The following is a 17,132-nucleotide window of genomic DNA, read 5'->3' on the forward strand; positions in this document are numbered from 1 at the left end:
AACCACTTTGATGGCATGAAGGTTAGTGCTTTCCCCTTTGATCTTTTGCTTGTGTTTAATTGTTGAATTGTTTCTTCAAGATTGAAACGAGGTGCTTCTTCATTGCTTTTCATGCTTGTGTTCAATTCCACCCGGGATAATAGTTAGTCTTGGGATTAAGTTACTAGTCAGGAGTTCCTATGATTGAGTCTGTCTGGAGTAATGTATATTTGTTCTTTCTGGTACAGTCTACATTTGCAGATTTTTTGGATATATCAGATTTCCTGTTAGCTTAAACAGGGAAAAGTGTACATCATCCCATTGCAAAAATAGGACCAGTGTCATCTTCATTTGTGTTGTGATTAGACATGAAACTTCTCAGTGCTTCAATACATATTGAGATCTCAAAGGAAAAAACATACACATGCTCGATCGTTGAATGGGAAGCCTAATTTGCCTATAAATATGCAACTCTTTTCTTTTTTTCCAAGCCACAGGAACTGTCAAAGTGATTGAACGGTTCCTTGGTTCAAAACTAGAAAGCTATTCTTGTCACATAAGCATTTAATTATGAAGTGTTAATGACTTTTTTGGAAGCGAAACATTGAAAAGAGGGCAACGGATTGCATTTGCATTGGGTTGGTTTCAGTGGTCTTTTGAATTGATAAGGCAGAGTCTTGATTTGAGTTGATAATGGTGTAGGTGGCTTGCAGAGATCATCCACATTCGAGGCATCTGTGCATTAAGTTTCCGTTTTGAGACAACGGCGCATGAGAAACATGGCACAGTTGGGTAAGAAAAACAAATCTCAGCCATGGACAAACCAACAATCATGGTGAAACAACCAGCTATAAACCACTCATACACAATAGAAACTGGGCCCCCAAATTTCAGCCCAGTGCTGTACAGCGTCGTTATACCAGTGAGAACTGATATGATGGCAAATGAGAAAGCAAAATTGGACACCACCCTGCAATTCTAAACCAAAACATACACAAAACGTAAATTTTCAAACGACATAGCTAAAAGTCATAATAACTAAACTTTAGTTAGTCTGCTGGAGCTCTAAAAATATCAAAAAAAACTAAACACGTTTTCTAAAATAGCTAAAAACTAAAATAAAAAGTTTGCTAAAATAGTTCTAATTACCATTATTACTTAGCATTCGATGATAAAAATCATAATATAGTAAAAATACCCAGTTATAGTGAAAGTGAGACAACATTTTATTTCATGATCGAGATTGAAACATATTGGAACTAACCAATCTCGAATTTCACACAAAGTTGACAAACGCTTCAACCACAGAAAAAGTACGTACACACAAACACGCATGAAGTTTGACCAAACAAAAAAAACACACGCATGAAGGAAACCGATAATAAGCAATAGAAACAAGCTAGCTAGCAATGAAGCATTGCTTAGAATTGGAATCCAGAGCCTTGCAACTTCTCTTCAATGACAGAGTCTAGCTTCTCCACCATCTCGGCTGTCAAACAATTCTTCCAGTCTCCGGCCTCCCCTTTCCGAAAGAATGCACTGTTCGCCACCCCATTCGAGTGTTTCCCGTTTTTGTTCACATCCAAATTGCTCATATTCTCAAAACTACACAGCCTTAAGATATTGTCCACCACTCCCTGCGCCTCTTCTTCTGGTGAAAATGGGCACCCCAAGAACTCAGCTAGCTTCCTCAAGTGCAGACCTGGTTGTTCTTTCATTTCCTCATACTTGAGGAAGAACACCCTTTCAGGCGCCGGCCTTTCCAAGCTCGCCTTCCAGTAATCCAGCACATGATCCCAAAAAGGTCCAAACGGAGACTTACCGCTGCAGATACTTTCTAACACTTCTTCAAGTGAAGTGGTTCCCCTAGTCTTGGCCCTCATCTTGTTTGCAAAGTTCCAAAATGAGACTACTATGTCCTTAGGGTTTCTACACAGATAGACAACCTTGCAAGCAGAGTGTTTGACAGATTGCGGTAGAGATCCGAGTGGTAAGTGAGTTGAAAAGACCCTGGGAGGAGGGTTATAGGAGGTGAGGGCAGGGATCTGGTTCTTGATGTAGAGATGAATCTCCAAGAAGGGCACAAGAGTATGTGGGTTGTTTTAGAGCAAAGGGTGATCTTGGTCCTGAGGATGATGGTGCACTCGTTTCACTAGGGAAAACAAAATGGCCTTGAGCCAAGTGGCGCCTGATTTGGGAGGACAAGCAAGAAGGATATCGGTATCTAGGGCTTCAAAGTGTTTCTGGGAGGCTAAAACTCCCTGGATATACTCAGTTGGGTACCAAAAGCCCTGGTACTGATAAAGATATTGATCTGATGACATGAAACCTTTCTCTTTAGGTAGCGTGGATATTAGGTCTCTGGTTTCATGGCTGAGGTCACTTTCTTGTAAGTACTGGGGAAGAGAAGGAGGAGTTTGAGGTATTGACATTGGTACGTACTCGAAGCTATTACGAAAGAGAATCAGATTTTACGAACGAGCATAGCCTGGATGCTTCCATTATATAGTGTGATCGACGCAACCTAGCTTGAACATCGGTTAGCTTTTGTTTGGAGGTTTGGTTCGATCAGTAGATTTATGGTTTCAATTTCATGCTTGTTGACTTGTTGTAGCTAGTTTCATATATAAAGAAAGCATGCAATTCATAGGGCATAATAAAAAAGGGTATAATTCATACTTGTCGATCGGTTTCGTTTCAGAATTGATAAAAACCATATTGTAATAGTAAAGGGGGTACCTGATGTGGGAAGAAAGTACGTTTGCCTATAAACTAATTTGCTCATGCTTCACAAGGCTTATAAACTAAACGAACTCATCACCTAATTTGATTAGTTGCATGTGAATTCAGTACCAGTTCTAAGCCTTTTTCTGGGCGTTTAGATTCCACATTTTCTAAATTCTAATTAATTAGCATACTCTCATGGCCTTGCAACTTCATCTGGTCCTTTCTTGAGTCCGCACCAGGAGATATATAATACCTTTAAAAAACAAAAGGCAATTTTTTGATTTTATCACTACACATTTGTATGGATTTAGCATCAACAGAGACTTGATCGGGAAGTCAAAAGAGCAGCTAGCCTCGATGAACATCAACAGCCCAATCTTCGGGTATTCCTCAACGATCGAGGAGGGTTTAATATAGGCTTCTGAAAGAAGAAGACCTTCGTGCAGTGTGCCAGTGTACGTAATTGTAGGAGGAAACTCATCATTCTTGTATCTGCAACGAGAGAGAGAGGACGCATTTTCACCATACTGAAATGTGAAATGTGAAGTACTAATTGTTGAGATATCAATCCCACTTCGAGAATATGAGACCTTGCCTCTGGATTTATAAAGGTTTGGGTCACTCCATCTATGATCAATTGGTTTTGGATGTGAACCCAAATTACTTTATCACTAATGTAATGCCATTGATTTTTAAATCTTTTCACCTCATTACAATAGATTGGAGCAATAGTCATCGAGCCTGCTAAGTAATAAGTTAACAATTGGAACGCTAGCTAGGATGACATCAATGGCTAAGATGATTTTATTATGACATGAAGTAAAATAACACTTTTGTCTCTTTGTTTCAAAGTAACCTGTGATCGAGTAGGAAATTAAACTATACCTATCGATAGCAGGATAATAGATTCCTAGCACAGTTAGAGATGATATTTAATAAACTTTCCTAAGGCATCTATTCCTAATTGTTTCGGGAGTCTTAGGCGGTCTAGGCTTACTGCAGTACTACTCTATAAATACGTACCTTAAGCGTCAATGCAATCCAGATGTGTTCTTGTTGTGAGATTGAGAAATTCAAGTGCTCTCTAATAATTTTCAGTGATCTACGAGCAAACTTTTCATCCCTACAGAAAAAGTTCTCCATGGCAAAGTGTACCAGAATCAATGCTGCTTTTCTTCTTCTATGTTGGTTGATCTGTTTCTCAGGATTCGGTTTCGTACAAAGAGTTTCAGCACTTGGTATCAACTACGGTCAACTAGGTGACAATTTGCTACAACCACAGCAAGTTGTGAGCCTCTTAAGGTTCAACAACATCACAAAAGCAAGAATTTTTGACACCAACCCTCAGATACTAACTGCATTCGCAAATTCGGATATTCAGCTCATTGTGACAGTGGAAAACACTATGCTAAGCCAACTAAGCAACCCCCAAGCAGCCATTCAGTGGGTCACTACACGCATCAAGCCTTACCTTCCGGCAACGAAAATCACAGACATTATGATAGGGAACGAGCTTGATGCAGCGGATTTGCTAGCTAGCCTTGTACCGGCCATGTCCAGCGTTCAAAAGGCACTATCTCAGTTAGGTCTTGATTCACACATCAAGGTGTCATCGCCTTTTTCTTATGGGGTGATGGGAGAGTCTTATCCACCTTCTGCTGCCAGTTTCAAAAGTGATGTCTCTGATATAATGTCACAAGTGTTACAGTTTTTGTCATCCACAAAATCACCATTTTGGATCAATGCATATCCTTACTTTGCATACAAGGGAAACTCGAAAGAAATTCCTCTAGACTATGTGCTTTTCAGCAACGACGGTTCATCGGCCGGAGTGACAGACCCTAGTAGCAATTTGCATTATGACAACTTGTTGTATGCTCAAGTAGATGCAGTCATTTATGCCACTAAGGCATTGGGGTTTGATGATATAGAGGTTAAGGTTGGGGAGACAGGGTGGCCATCGAAAGGGGATGATGATGAACTTGGTGCGAGTTTAGAGAATGCTGCTATATACAATGGGAACTTGTTGAAGAGGCAATTGGCCAACGAAGGTACACCTTTGCAGCCTACACTCGACGTCTATGTTTTTGCTCTTTTCAACGAGAACAAAAAGCATGGACCAACTTCGGAGAGGAATTTCGGTCTATTTCAACCGGATGGAACTGTGGTTTACAATGTGGGATTGACTGGATACTCATCTGCCAAAAATCCGGCTCCTAACTCAACTGATGCCCCTACCCCAACCCCATCAGAACCACCATCCTCCGATACAAGTTTAACTGATCCCCCTACCGCAACCCAAACCCCATCAGAACCACCATCCTCTGATACGGATTCAATTGAGCCCTCATCACCCCCAACTCCAACCCTATCAGAACCACCAACTTCAGATGCAAATTCAACTAATGCCTTATCACCCCCAACCCCGAGCCTATCAGAACCACCTACCTCATCACTTCCTGAGATCCCCATGACATATTCCTCCGGTGTCAAGACAGCAACAACTATGGGACGCTGGACGAAGTGGATCATTATTTTTAGTGTGCTAATCATTATATTTCTTGGTGCCATTGTGTGGTACTGCTGCAGCCGTTCCAATTAGGCACCTGGAGTTGATCTTGTATAATTCTCTGGGGTTTAGCTCCAGTCTTTAATATTTCAATGTTGCCTTGTTAGTTACAGATACTTACAGTTTAACTTCTTTGTAGTTCAACGAATATAAAAGTTTCAGTTTAGTATTTTTACCTTACCAGAGCTAAGGTCTTATCCATAAAGAGATATCGCACAAAGTAATCTCGACAAATTTCATTTCCATGAATAACTAAAGAAAGAAGCTTGGCAACTTTCATTTCGACAAAATTATTAGTTTGGCTGTGATGTACAAGTAAAGTTATTTACTTAATAGGCTACACAAAGACAACATGACTACTCTATATTTGCTATCCCAGCTTCTCTACCTTAGATTATCTAGCCTCAACTATACCACTGCCATTGATGAAAGAAACAAAGTTACAAATTGTCAGAATATATATGGCTACAAACGAAGAATGGTTCTTAATGTATCGCAAAGATTTTGAATGGTCTGTTGTTCCTGAGTTGCTTGCAATTCTTGGAGAGGCATATCTTCGTAGCACCTGAATTAAATGAACAAAAGAGTGTTATGTTAACCGGTCCTTTTATACAGCAGCAGGAAAGTGAATATCTCATTGGCCAAGCCAAAGTAATTTTGAAGAGAAATATAATTTCGCTGACGTACATCTTGTGGTAGGCTAAAGCTTGTGTGAGATTCAATAGAGTTGGACTTGAATGGAGTCTTTTGTAAACACTTGGAGGAAGGGGAATCTGCAGCACACCAAATGTCAAAAATATAAATATATACATATAAATATATATATATATATATATACACAAAAAGGATCAGAGGCGGACGTCCGCAAAGGCGAAAAAGTGCGGACGTCCGCCTCTGATCCAGCCTGTATATATATGTTCATTTATATATACAGAGAGAGAGAGAGACAGAGAGAGAGAGAGAGAGAGGACCTCATTTTGTCCTCTTCGCCCTTTTTTGACTGTGCATCACCAGTAAAAAGCTCCTGTAGTGCATCTATAGCACCGGCTCCACTATTATCTCGCTGCATGCCTCCGAGAACATTATCTGATAAGAGAGCAATGGGGGATATATCTGTCGCCCTCAAAAATGGAATAGGTACTGTATTACCAGCTGCATAAATGGCCCAAAGCTGCGAGACAGGAAGTTAATCGATTAAATACTTTGCATTGACAAACAGGCATCTTTGGGAACAAACTAACAAGTGAATTTTTCTTGACAATGAAAACAAAATTTAATACATGCCCTGAGAAAAAGGCACAGTTAGGATTAAACTAAGCAGTGAACTTTTCACCTCAATGAAAATAAGGGATAAAATGCATGTTAGGATACAGACATCTTTGTGAACAAACCAATCTGTAAATTTTTCAGTCATTACAGATGGTGACCCAAGGGGAGATTTGGAATCTAGAGGTTCCATGGTAGGCTGACCCTTTATCCCTAGTTCTTTTACACTTGTTTCCGATGTCTTGAGTAGTTTGTTAGAAAGGGCCAGTGAAATTAACGATTGAGGGATGTGCAGTGAGTAGCAAGAATACTCTAGCATTTTACCTACTAGTCAGTACACATCATGGGAGAGGAGAACTCCACGGTTAAGATCACAAGTTATTTCTAGTTCATGTTATGCATGTTGGAGTAACTTTCCACCTACAATGAAATCTACGACCAACAGCCTTGTTGCTTACTTAGCAGCTGTTGTACATAAGACACACTTGGTAAGCACAAACTAATGAAGCATATTACCTTATCTTGCACTGCAAAAGCTTTCCGGCTGACAGTTTCATTCTTCACTGTGCCACCACTTATAGTTAGACTTCCGACCTGTGGCTGAGATCTGCTTTTTCTCAAGTTCGGCTCAGGAGAGCTAAAAGGTGATAGAGAAAATGCATGTTTCGTCTGTGTAACTGTATTTGGTACTCCAACCGAAGTGTTATTTTCACCTCCCAACCTGATAGAATGAATAGTAGAAATGAAGTTTTATCTTTTGACACTGGGCAATGAATTCACGAATAACTGGTGAGGTAAGTACCTGACTTCGCTTGATTTACCTACGCCAGCAGTGGAAAGACCAAGTCCAGAAGCAGATGAATGTTCTTTGGAATCAAAAATTTGTGTCCGAGTACCAGTCACATCTCTTTCATCTCCACCATGAACTATTACGGTGCCAAAATTACCTATCAAGCACAGGTTTCATATCAGAAGATCATATAATATAATACAATTGCCACCCATGAGCATATAGATTCTCACAAAGTTGGCAATAATCTGCTTTGCCATGACGCACAATAAGAAATAAGCCCACTAATTTATAAATCAAGTGATGTCTTGTGAGAAAACAAGATATTTTCAAGTTTCCAATTTAGTATTGTAATTACATATAAAGTTTTCATTGCGATTGAATAAATAAATATAAAATAAACCTGTCAAATAGAATACAAGTATCCTTTAGCACCCCTGCTCAAAATTCAATACTGTCTGCACAAATAACCCTTTGAATATGTAAACCTACTCAAGATGCGTGCATAGTTACCACAAGCATTACCATGTATAACCTTACAAAGCAGCCCATCAACACTAATATAGCTAAAGATAGTTTTGCAAATTTAGTTGCAATCTAGTTTTCATACCTTCCTCTGCATGCTCCCCAATACCAGACATGTGCTGCTTCATCAATGTGCTGCCTGTAGGCACTTCATTTGCCCCCAGAGGCCTTGAAGGAACAGTATCTCCATAATCTTCATTCACTTTGGGAGCTCCCTGTTTCAAATTACAATCTGCTAATAAGATAAGGACTAACAGGGACACAAATAAAAGTGAACACGGGCATTTCTTACATCATCTTCCAATTCATCTGGAGCATCATTTTGTGCTTGCAAAGCCATAGAGGTCCTGATTTGCCTGGCCTTCTCAATCCTAGGCACCATTGCAGAGGGACCACATTTGCATTTTTCAATGAATTTGTGCTGCAATTAATAAAATGAAAATTATTGTTCATTCAGAACAGAGACAATTTGCAACACAGTAAGCACTAGAATATTTTATATAGATCTGCTTCAAGTTCATTCTCAGAGAAAGGATTTGATTTTGAGGGAATACTTATAGTTAGTGACACATGAACAAAACAAGAGAAGAGAAACCATTTACATCCACTATGATGGATTAAAATATTACTGGAAGAATCTACACAGCCCCAATTTGTACATAGAACGTACAGATATTCAATATGAAGACTACCTTCAACATCTCAGCTGCAGTAGGGCGTAAACGTGGTTCTTTTGTCAGGCACTTCGCCACAAAATCATGAAACACGAGAGACCTGCAAAAGGAGACAGCCGAAATTCAAAGGATGTTCAAAAGCATCTGAGCATGATCTGTCACAGTAAAAACACAAAAAAGATGCAGATAAAGATGACGAAAGTTGAAGATCATGGCGATTGTATTAAACTAATTATAATTATGATGTGAGCTTCTATAAACCTCTCTGGAAAGGGATGCAAATTGGACTCAAGTAAAGTAGCTTGGCAGGCAAAGTGTCATAGTGCAATACATGCTAAATGGTTTGAGACATAGCAATGCGTTTGCAAATACCACCACCATTGGAAATTATTGAACCCAATAGTGCTTTAAAGACTTGATAGTAGGTTATGATGCCTGATAAGCTTTGTACAGGCTGAAGTCATTGGAATTGGTATAAAAGATCAAAGAGAGAAGCATGAAAACAGACCATTTTTCTTTATCCTCAAGCATTGGAGCTGGCTCAAGGGATATCATGAATAGAACCTATAATAAACAATAAATGGGTTACATATCCCCTCAACAAACAATGATTAGAGAGGAATAACAAAAACAGAGACAAGTTTATTAATATATGAGGCCTTAATTAGCAACTTCAGCTCATACCTAGATAACTTCTAATCCATATTCTTCCAATATGAAAGAACAATCACATATATGGCATTGCAGGGTCACCAATCATGCTAAGAGAGATGGCCAATTGCTACTTGCATATATGTTTGTAAGTCAGTATCAGTGACCATCTTTGAGATGCTTTTCTCTTGGAATATCCAAATTTTATTAAACTATCTCTATAACAGATTTTCAATAAAAGCAATGAACAAAAGAATGGGATACATATTAATAATTAAGATACGGGTTTTAATTGAACAAGCAACCATGATACGCTTGAACTTCTAATAAAATGAAAACGATGGGATGAATTACTCACCCTCATTGGATGCACTGCAGATCTTGGAGGAAGTCCCTGAAATTTATAAGGAAAACATCTCATCAATCCTTTCCGGTGAGGCTAAAAACAATTATTTCTTCAAGTGATGCAGTAGCAACCGTAATATAAGAAACGCCCTTTCAAGAATCTCAAGACTATGCCCATTGGGCCAGCTCTAAATCTAAGGACTTATTGGTCCAAGATAGTAATCTAATGAATTTAAGTCAGTAAGGTTAAATCAAAAGCTATAATACAAATTTTATTAAGAGTATATATTTCAGTTTAGTGCTAATACGAGACTATTTGAATTTAAGGCCAAGTACAATAGTTTATAGTGAATAGTTTGGTATAGAAAGAAGTATATGAAGCCTATAAGTAAGGCTATTTGCAGTGAATTAGGCATTTTGGAATGACAAAAGCTTAGAGTCGTTGAAGGCTTAGTACATTACTACACATGTAGCCTTTTCTCTTCCCTTTCAACACTGTTGTCCCATATCTCTCTTTTCTCTTTACTTACAGCCATATCCTAAATCTTCTCAGTTCTATAAAGGTGTTCTACTTCTATCAGTCTAAGCTCAGTATTACCATACCCAAACTGTTTCTTGCTCTGTCATAAGGTCCAATTATACCAAAGTTGGTCAACTCAGGCTGGAACCAACATCATCTATTTCCCACCCCCTCCCTGCTACATTTGAAAAGGCTACCAAGAAACTTTGAAACAGTCGCTTCTTAAAATTTTCACCATCTTGAGAACAATTTAAATGGTAAATATATATTACCTCAGCCATTTCAATTGCAGAAACACCAAGAGCCCATACATCCACCTAGAGTAAACAATAAGAAAAATAAATTATATCATTAGTAGTTTCATCATAGTACTATTATCTCCAAAAGTAGTGCATAACAACTAATTGCAAAAATAAAATAAATTACATAAATATAGGCAGCATCTCAGCCAAGTAATACAAATATAAAGGTAATCAAATTTTGTGTAGAGTACAGAGTAGACATGATACCTTTCCATCATAACGACTTTCCTGAATTACTTCGGGAGCCATCCAATGTGGAGTCCCAATGAACTGAGAATAAAAGACAAATCATCAAAGGAAAAAGAAAAAATTCATGTGACAAAGTACAAACAAATATATCACATAAAACAAAGGTTTGCAACTGTCAAGTTTACATACAATTTGTTATCACTTCTATATTTTTCTAGTCCATAGAGCACGTCTAGGCAACACTCGTTAGTCCCCTCATTTTTTATTTTCCAATAACTAAATCACCTACTCAAGCCTAAGGACATAGAAAGAGGTTTGTGTCTCATGTACGTAATGTCTTATGGTCAAACCCCAGAGCAGTTGCTGTGGTAACCACCACAAGAATTGATCTTGAAAAGGTACCCGTTTTGGAACAAATTCTGATGACACCTTAAACCAAACAACTAGGGTGAAACAACTATCAATTTCTCGTCTATAAAGTAATAAAACTGCAAATTTTGGGCCAATTGAATTGTGCAGTAGCAATGAGATTGATATAACTAAAGCAACTGACCTACCGTATTGCGCTTTGACATGGTCCTTGTAAGCTGTGCTGCAACCCCAAAATCACCTACCAATATTAACATATCCCAAATTTTGGAGGTCAGCATGCTGTTGAAAGGACAACAAAGTAGAAAAGAGTACTCAATGCTTTATTCTATAGTCAAATTGAGAAGTTAAAACTTCACACCCTCTTAAGATTGTCATTATGCCTGTAAGATTGAAGAATTATCACACCATAAAGATCAAGAGCTGTTAAAGACGATCATGATTCACTTTCTATCTCTAGTACACAAAATGATTGATCGCTGTACTCACCCAACTTGACGTCTCCTTGTTCAGTTAACAGAATATTACCACCCTTAATATCTCTGTGGACCTTGAAAATCGAGTGCAAATAAGCAAGGCCCTATGGGGGAAGAAAAAAAATCTTGTTCAAATCAATAATATATGTAACCTCAACAGATAGTTTGAACAGAAAATGAATGGAAGTATATCAGCATTATCATTGGAGAATTGTTTAGTTCATTCAATTGAGTCCAACATGTACCCCTAAAGCCCTAGCTAAGTGGCCAACTATAGTGTTTTACAGGCAGTTCCTAGGTAAAAAAAAAAAAAAAAGGAATACAAGACATAGGATACTCTATTAATGAGGTGCAACAGGTCAATTTTATTCAATCAGAGCTTATCATACCTTCAATGCTTCCCTGCAAATGTACGCTATTTGATACTCCTCCAAAGCATCCTCGGTAACATTCATCAAGTCAGCAACACTTCCACCTCCACAATACTCCATCACAATCTGCCAATACACAGGAAACCAGTAGTCTCATACTCATGCATTACCCGAAACCGAAACAAGAAACTAACCAATTCACCACTATCCAAAACTTACCCAAAGATACTCTTCTCCTTGGTAGCTCCCCAAGTACCGAACAACATTCGGATGACTGCATTGCTGCAGCATCTCGATTTCACCGCAAATCTCTTCATACCCCTCCTCCTGAAACCAACAACATCATTGCACAGTCAAAACTCAGACCAATTCCTGAATCCAAAAGTAGTATATAAAACCCGAAAACTACAGCAGAAACAGACCCCTTGAGATAATGAAATGACTTTGATCGCCACCATCTCGGAAGTCTTCAAGTCCCTTGCTTTATAAACCGCACCATAAGACCCCTTCCCTGTCATTATCACCATCACACAATAACCACTCAGACAAAGCAAAATTAGAGTAAAAAAAAAAGGAGATTGAAGATGAAGTAGTAATGTACCGAGCTCATTGAGCAGCTCGTACTTCGTAGTCGGATCTTCTCTGGTGACGCTTTCCGGTATGGAACTGGTCGACATTTTCATATTCTGGCGAGCCTCCTCGTTCTGCGACGAGGCGGCGCTGCTCTTCCTCTGCTTCCCCATCCCGTCGCCGGAGGCCTGCATACTCGCGACGGCTCTGCTCATAGTAGAATTCCCGCCGGCGCTGTTCCTCCTCACCGTCCCGGTCAGCGACGACTCTCTCTCACTCGGCCTCATCACAAACGTCGAGAACGCATCTCCGCCGTCGTCGTCCTCCTCCTCCTCGGCCGCACGGCTCCCCCAGTCACGTGACCTCCGCGTGGTCCGATTGCGGACGATCATGGTCCCGAAATCGCCGGCGGTGTCGTCCTCGTCGTCGAAGTAATTGAGGGAGGCGCCGCCGCCGAAGTCCTTGGGAAGGCGCTTGAGGAGCGGAGGGAGGGAGGCGTCGTCGTCGTCGTCGTCATCATCGTCGTCGTCGTGAGCATTGTTCTTGTAGACGAACGTGGCGTACGGGTCGGGTTCCGGGTCCGTTGGTGACTTGGCGCGGCGGTCGGAATCGGAGGCGGATTCGTCGTCGCCGTGGACGACTACGGTGGAGTAGAGGTCGGGTTTCGGAGGGACTTTCCGGGTCCGGGTCGGATCCATTTCTGAGTGAAAAGAGCGAGTGTGTGTGTGAGAGAGTATTAAATTGTTAAAGAGGAAGAATAAGAAAGCCATTAGCTACGACTGTGCTGATGAGTTGGAGCCAGCTGTGGAGCACGATGTTTTTACTGGGCCAACTGTGGAGCACGATGCTTTTACTGGGCTAGCTCTGCAAGTTTTTTGTGGGTGAAGACGATGGGTTTGGGAATTAGAAACCCATTGGGCCAGTTTTGTTTTACGTATCCGGGAATACTGGATTTGCAATCAGAGTTGGACTAGCTCTTCGAAATGCCAGGCTCCGACACGTTATACATCCGACCCTGGCATTTCCTTCTTTTATATGATGAAATTTGAATGATTGTATATGTAACATGGTAAATGATACATTACAATGATGAAAATTGTTTGTTAGGAATATATGGTAAGTTCAAACAGATGATATGTCTTTATCGCATGATGTAAATTATTACGTTAAAAATATACGGTAAGTTTAAACACATCACGACATGTCTGTCACACGGTTTTTTGAATATTGAAGAGTAAAATTTTGGGACAATATGCAACGACAACTTGAATTTAACGAAAATTTTGACATATACTGCATGAACATGTACTTTTCATGTTGTTACTCTACCAATATTAGCTTCAATCCATTTTTCTTACAATCTTTTCTTCATTTCTTGTCATCCAATTCCTTTTGTCTGATCTATAACGCGGATCTATGGGATAGAAAGATCAAGAGACCAACAAACCAGAAGAACCAAAATCAAGTCTCTATAAATTAAATCCTAATCAATTAGTCATGATATTAGTGTGTTGTACATAGAAACCGTTGGGAAATCTAGTACAACATATATGCATGGGAGTTGTTCGAGCATATACAAGAGTTCATAGCATTATTGTGCACACGAAATTTTCGTAAAACCTTTAACACTAAATAAACTTGCCATTTGAGTATGAACTTTCGGCGCAAGGCATCAAGTATTCGTGAGTCTTGATCACTGTCATGCTCATGATATGCGATGGTTAATTTACCTCTAACCCGATCCATAGTGTTCTTTCTCTGCAATAGAGACAACTTCTTGATCCTTGGCCATGACATTCATATAGTAAAAAATGTAAACCTACCCAAATGCAGAAACCCTCGTATCCTAAACATACCTTAGCGGGAATATGTACTTGAAATAGATAAGAATCAATGGTCAATTTCAGAATGAAAGCAGAAAGCGCAGGTTTGGATATCCAAATCCTGATGCATCTCCTTTACAAGAAAGAAAGTTCAGTTATATTCTCTTTACCAGGATATAGATATATGGCAGCAAAGAGAGGAATCGCATTCCTTATCGAAGTCTTATGTGGTAGCAAAGATCTTATGGGATATATCAACTTTCATGAAGGGCATGCAAGAATATATGAGAATAAAAAGGGATAACTAGGATTTATACTGGATCACAATCCAGGTAACTAGAACAAAACACTCGCAGTAGTGAGTGTGATCGAGATTACATACCCAAATTAGCACAGCTATGTAAGATCATTAGTCTATTAATCAACTTAAAGCAACATAATCAAACTCCACTCTAGCTTATTAACAAGGCAACTGAAAAATATAGAGGCTGGAACTGGAATAATGATCACATTCAGTTTAAGCAACCCTAGCAATAGCTTTGCAAACCAATGGGGTCTTCATCTCCATAGACAGCTTCAAACACTCTTCCAAGTCCACACCAGCATTATCAGACCCAACCCAGTCGAAGCTCTGAAGCAACTGAGCCAGCCACAGCTGAACAGTGGCCAAACCCAAAGCTTTTCCGGGGCAGACCCTCCTTCCAGAGCCGAAAGGCGCCAACCTCATATCAGACCCCATGATGTTCACATCCTCAGACGATTCCATGAAGCGCTCTGGCTTGAACTTCTCCGGCTCAGACCAGACATTCTCATCATGAGTGATTGCCCACATATTTACCATGGCTGTAGTCCCAGCTGGGACAAAGCTCTCCCCTACATACACATCATGGATCGCAATGCGAGCCCATGAAAGTAGAGGACCAGGTGGGTGAACCCTGAAAGACTCCTTGACAATGGCTTGAAGGTAAGGCAGGTTGGGTATGTCAGAACCTGAAACAGGCCTGGATGAGCCAACAACAGAGTCGATTTCTCTTTGCGCTTTGGATTGAATTTCAGGGTGCAAAACCATCCTTGCAAGAATCCACTCTAGCAGAATAGCCACTGTGTCAGTTCCCCTGAAGATCATTTCCTTCAAACAGAAGTGAATAACACTAATTAGTATACAAAATTAAATAACATGTGAAATAAAGAACTAGAAACAAAATTTCATACCCAAAGAACAGCAACCATGTCAGAGTCACTGAGGTTCTGATCCTTCTCCAAATCAAGAAGAACATCAACAAAGTCCCCAATGCAATCTTCATCTAACTTTTCACCTCTGACCCTCTTCACTCTATGTTCCTCAATGATCTTACCCACAAAAGCTTCAACCTTCACGACCAAAACCCTAGCTCTCTTCCTCACACCCTGAAAATCCAACCACCCAAGCAAAGGAAAATGGTTACCCCAATTAAAAATCCCAAGCAACTCATACCCTTCCCTCACCAACCCTTCAAGCTCAATCCCCTCACCACCGTCCTCCCCAAACTCATAGCATTTACCAAACACCGTCTTCATCACATTATTCAAAGACGCGAAATGAAGCACCTTCTTAACCTCAACTTCTACATTTCCAACCATCAAACCCCGAATCTCCTCCACCATTTTCCTCCCCATTTCAATCCTAAACCCTTCCGAACCAGCTATTCTCTTCGGACTGAACAAATGAGTCGCTGCGATTCTCCTGAGATTTCTCCAGTACTCTCCATATGGTGCAAACCCCATGGCTCTGTTAAACAGAAGCTCGTATGCAGTTTCGTTTCTCGGCCTGTTAGCGAAAGCTGAACTGTTGAGAACCTCTTTCGCAGTCTCCGGGTTGCTTGAGATCACGAACCGGGTGAAACCAACCGATAGAGACAGCAAAGGTTTGGCATTCAAGCTTCTGGCGAGCTTGGCCAGAACTCTGTGAGGTGTAGAAGCAGTGAAGATGGACATGGAACCAATGAGAGGGTATCCGGATGGGACGGGAATAGGGTTGCAAGCTCTGACCTTACAGAGAGACCAGGCGAGACGGCCGGGTCTGAGCCAGAGAGCAAACAGGGAGATGAAAAACAGAGCATAAGCAAATGGCTCCAAGGCGGGAAGGGAGGAGTGAAACATTATGGGGATGAATAAAGGGTCAGAATCCATGGAGAGTTTCTGGGTTGTGGAAGGGTTTGAGGGAATGTTTTGAAGGAGAGTTGAAGCGGTTTTGGGAGAGTTGAAGTGGTTTTGGGAGAGTGGAAGTGAAGAAGGTGAAGAGTGAGCGTGGAAGACGAAGACTGTGAAACGGGGTTAGTTAAATAGAAGATAGGTGGGGATGAACTAACCATGGTAATAAGTTAACCTAACCCCGCCCGGGTTCAAAGTGAAACCCAAAACTCACAAGGCCGTCAATTGGTTTTGAACTTTTGATTTATGGTAATTATTGTGGTTTATGGTTGGGGCAGTTTCACTTTCACCGCCTTGGTTTAACGCCATCAATATTTCAGATATTTTCACTCCAAACTTTTGGATTTGATTTATAGTACGTTTCAAAGTTGATGAGACAACTTTTAATTCAACTTTCACTCTATGTTTTTTCAAAATTTGTGTTTTTGGAGATGTCGATAAGAGTACGGTCTGAAACAATCAATAATATTCACAATATTTTCTTGAAGTTTTCGTTTTTAACAAGCATCAATGTTAACTTTTGATTCAAATATGTATTGATGCATCTATCGCAATTTGTGTTCTTAAGATAAATCGATATTTCGATTAGAAATTTCTTTCTCTTGACCATCTTTCAATTATTAATATGATAGACTTTTTAGCCAAATTGTTACCTTATCTTTCACTTTAGTGTTAATTTGTAACCCTAACTTTTCATAATTAGCCAATTTGTTACCCTAACTATTGTTTCTGCCAATTTGCTACCTTATGTTTTTAAAATTAACCAATTTGTTACATTTTTATCATTTTATTTTGT

At 39.9% G+C, this 17,132-nt stretch overlaps 2 protein-coding genes and 2 pseudogenes across 3 annotated transcripts; 1 reads left to right on the top strand and 3 right to left on the bottom strand.

Annotated features, from left to right (window-relative positions):
• Nucleotides 1-1,400: 1,400 nt before the first annotated feature.
• On the bottom strand, nt 1,401-2,411 carry LOC101308374 (annotated as a pseudogene).
• Nucleotides 2,412-3,847: 1,436 nt separating this feature from the next.
• LOC101308672 (glucan endo-1,3-beta-glucosidase 11-like) lies at nt 3,848-5,308 on the top strand. The gene has a single exon (XM_004298316.1). The coding sequence runs from the start codon at nt 3,848-3,850 to the stop codon at nt 5,306-5,308; it is 1,461 nt and encodes a 486-aa protein (XP_004298364.1).
• A 178-nt stretch (nt 5,309-5,486) lies between these two features.
• LOC101308962 lies at nt 5,487-13,021 on the bottom strand (annotated as a pseudogene). The gene is made up of 18 exons (XR_184588.1): nt 12,355-13,021; nt 12,176-12,264; nt 11,973-12,080; nt 11,772-11,879; nt 11,396-11,486; nt 11,095-11,147; nt 10,556-10,618; nt 10,319-10,363; nt 9,540-9,575; nt 9,039-9,094; nt 8,549-8,630; nt 8,149-8,277; nt 7,942-8,071; nt 7,344-7,488; nt 7,058-7,262; nt 6,247-6,446; nt 5,963-6,048; nt 5,487-5,840 (listed from the first exon to the last, which is right to left on the bottom strand). The product of XR_184588.1 is annotated as an uncharacterized LOC101308962 (transcript).
• A 1,642-nt stretch (nt 13,022-14,663) lies between these two features.
• On the bottom strand, nt 14,664-16,315 carry LOC101309249 (cytochrome P450 78A4-like). The gene is made up of 2 exons (XM_004298317.1): nt 15,359-16,315; nt 14,664-15,275 (listed from the first exon to the last, which is right to left on the bottom strand). Exons 1-2 carry the CDS (start codon nt 16,313-16,315, stop codon nt 14,664-14,666), a joined length of 1,569 nt encoding a protein of 522 aa, XP_004298365.1.
• Between the last annotated feature and the right edge of the window lie 817 nt (nt 16,316-17,132).

This window comes from Fragaria vesca, linkage group LG4, assembly GCF_000184155.1.
Source record: "Fragaria vesca subsp. vesca linkage group LG4, FraVesHawaii_1.0, whole genome shotgun sequence".
In the NCBI taxonomy this organism is placed as follows: Eukaryota; Viridiplantae; Streptophyta; class Magnoliopsida; order Rosales; family Rosaceae; genus Fragaria; species Fragaria vesca.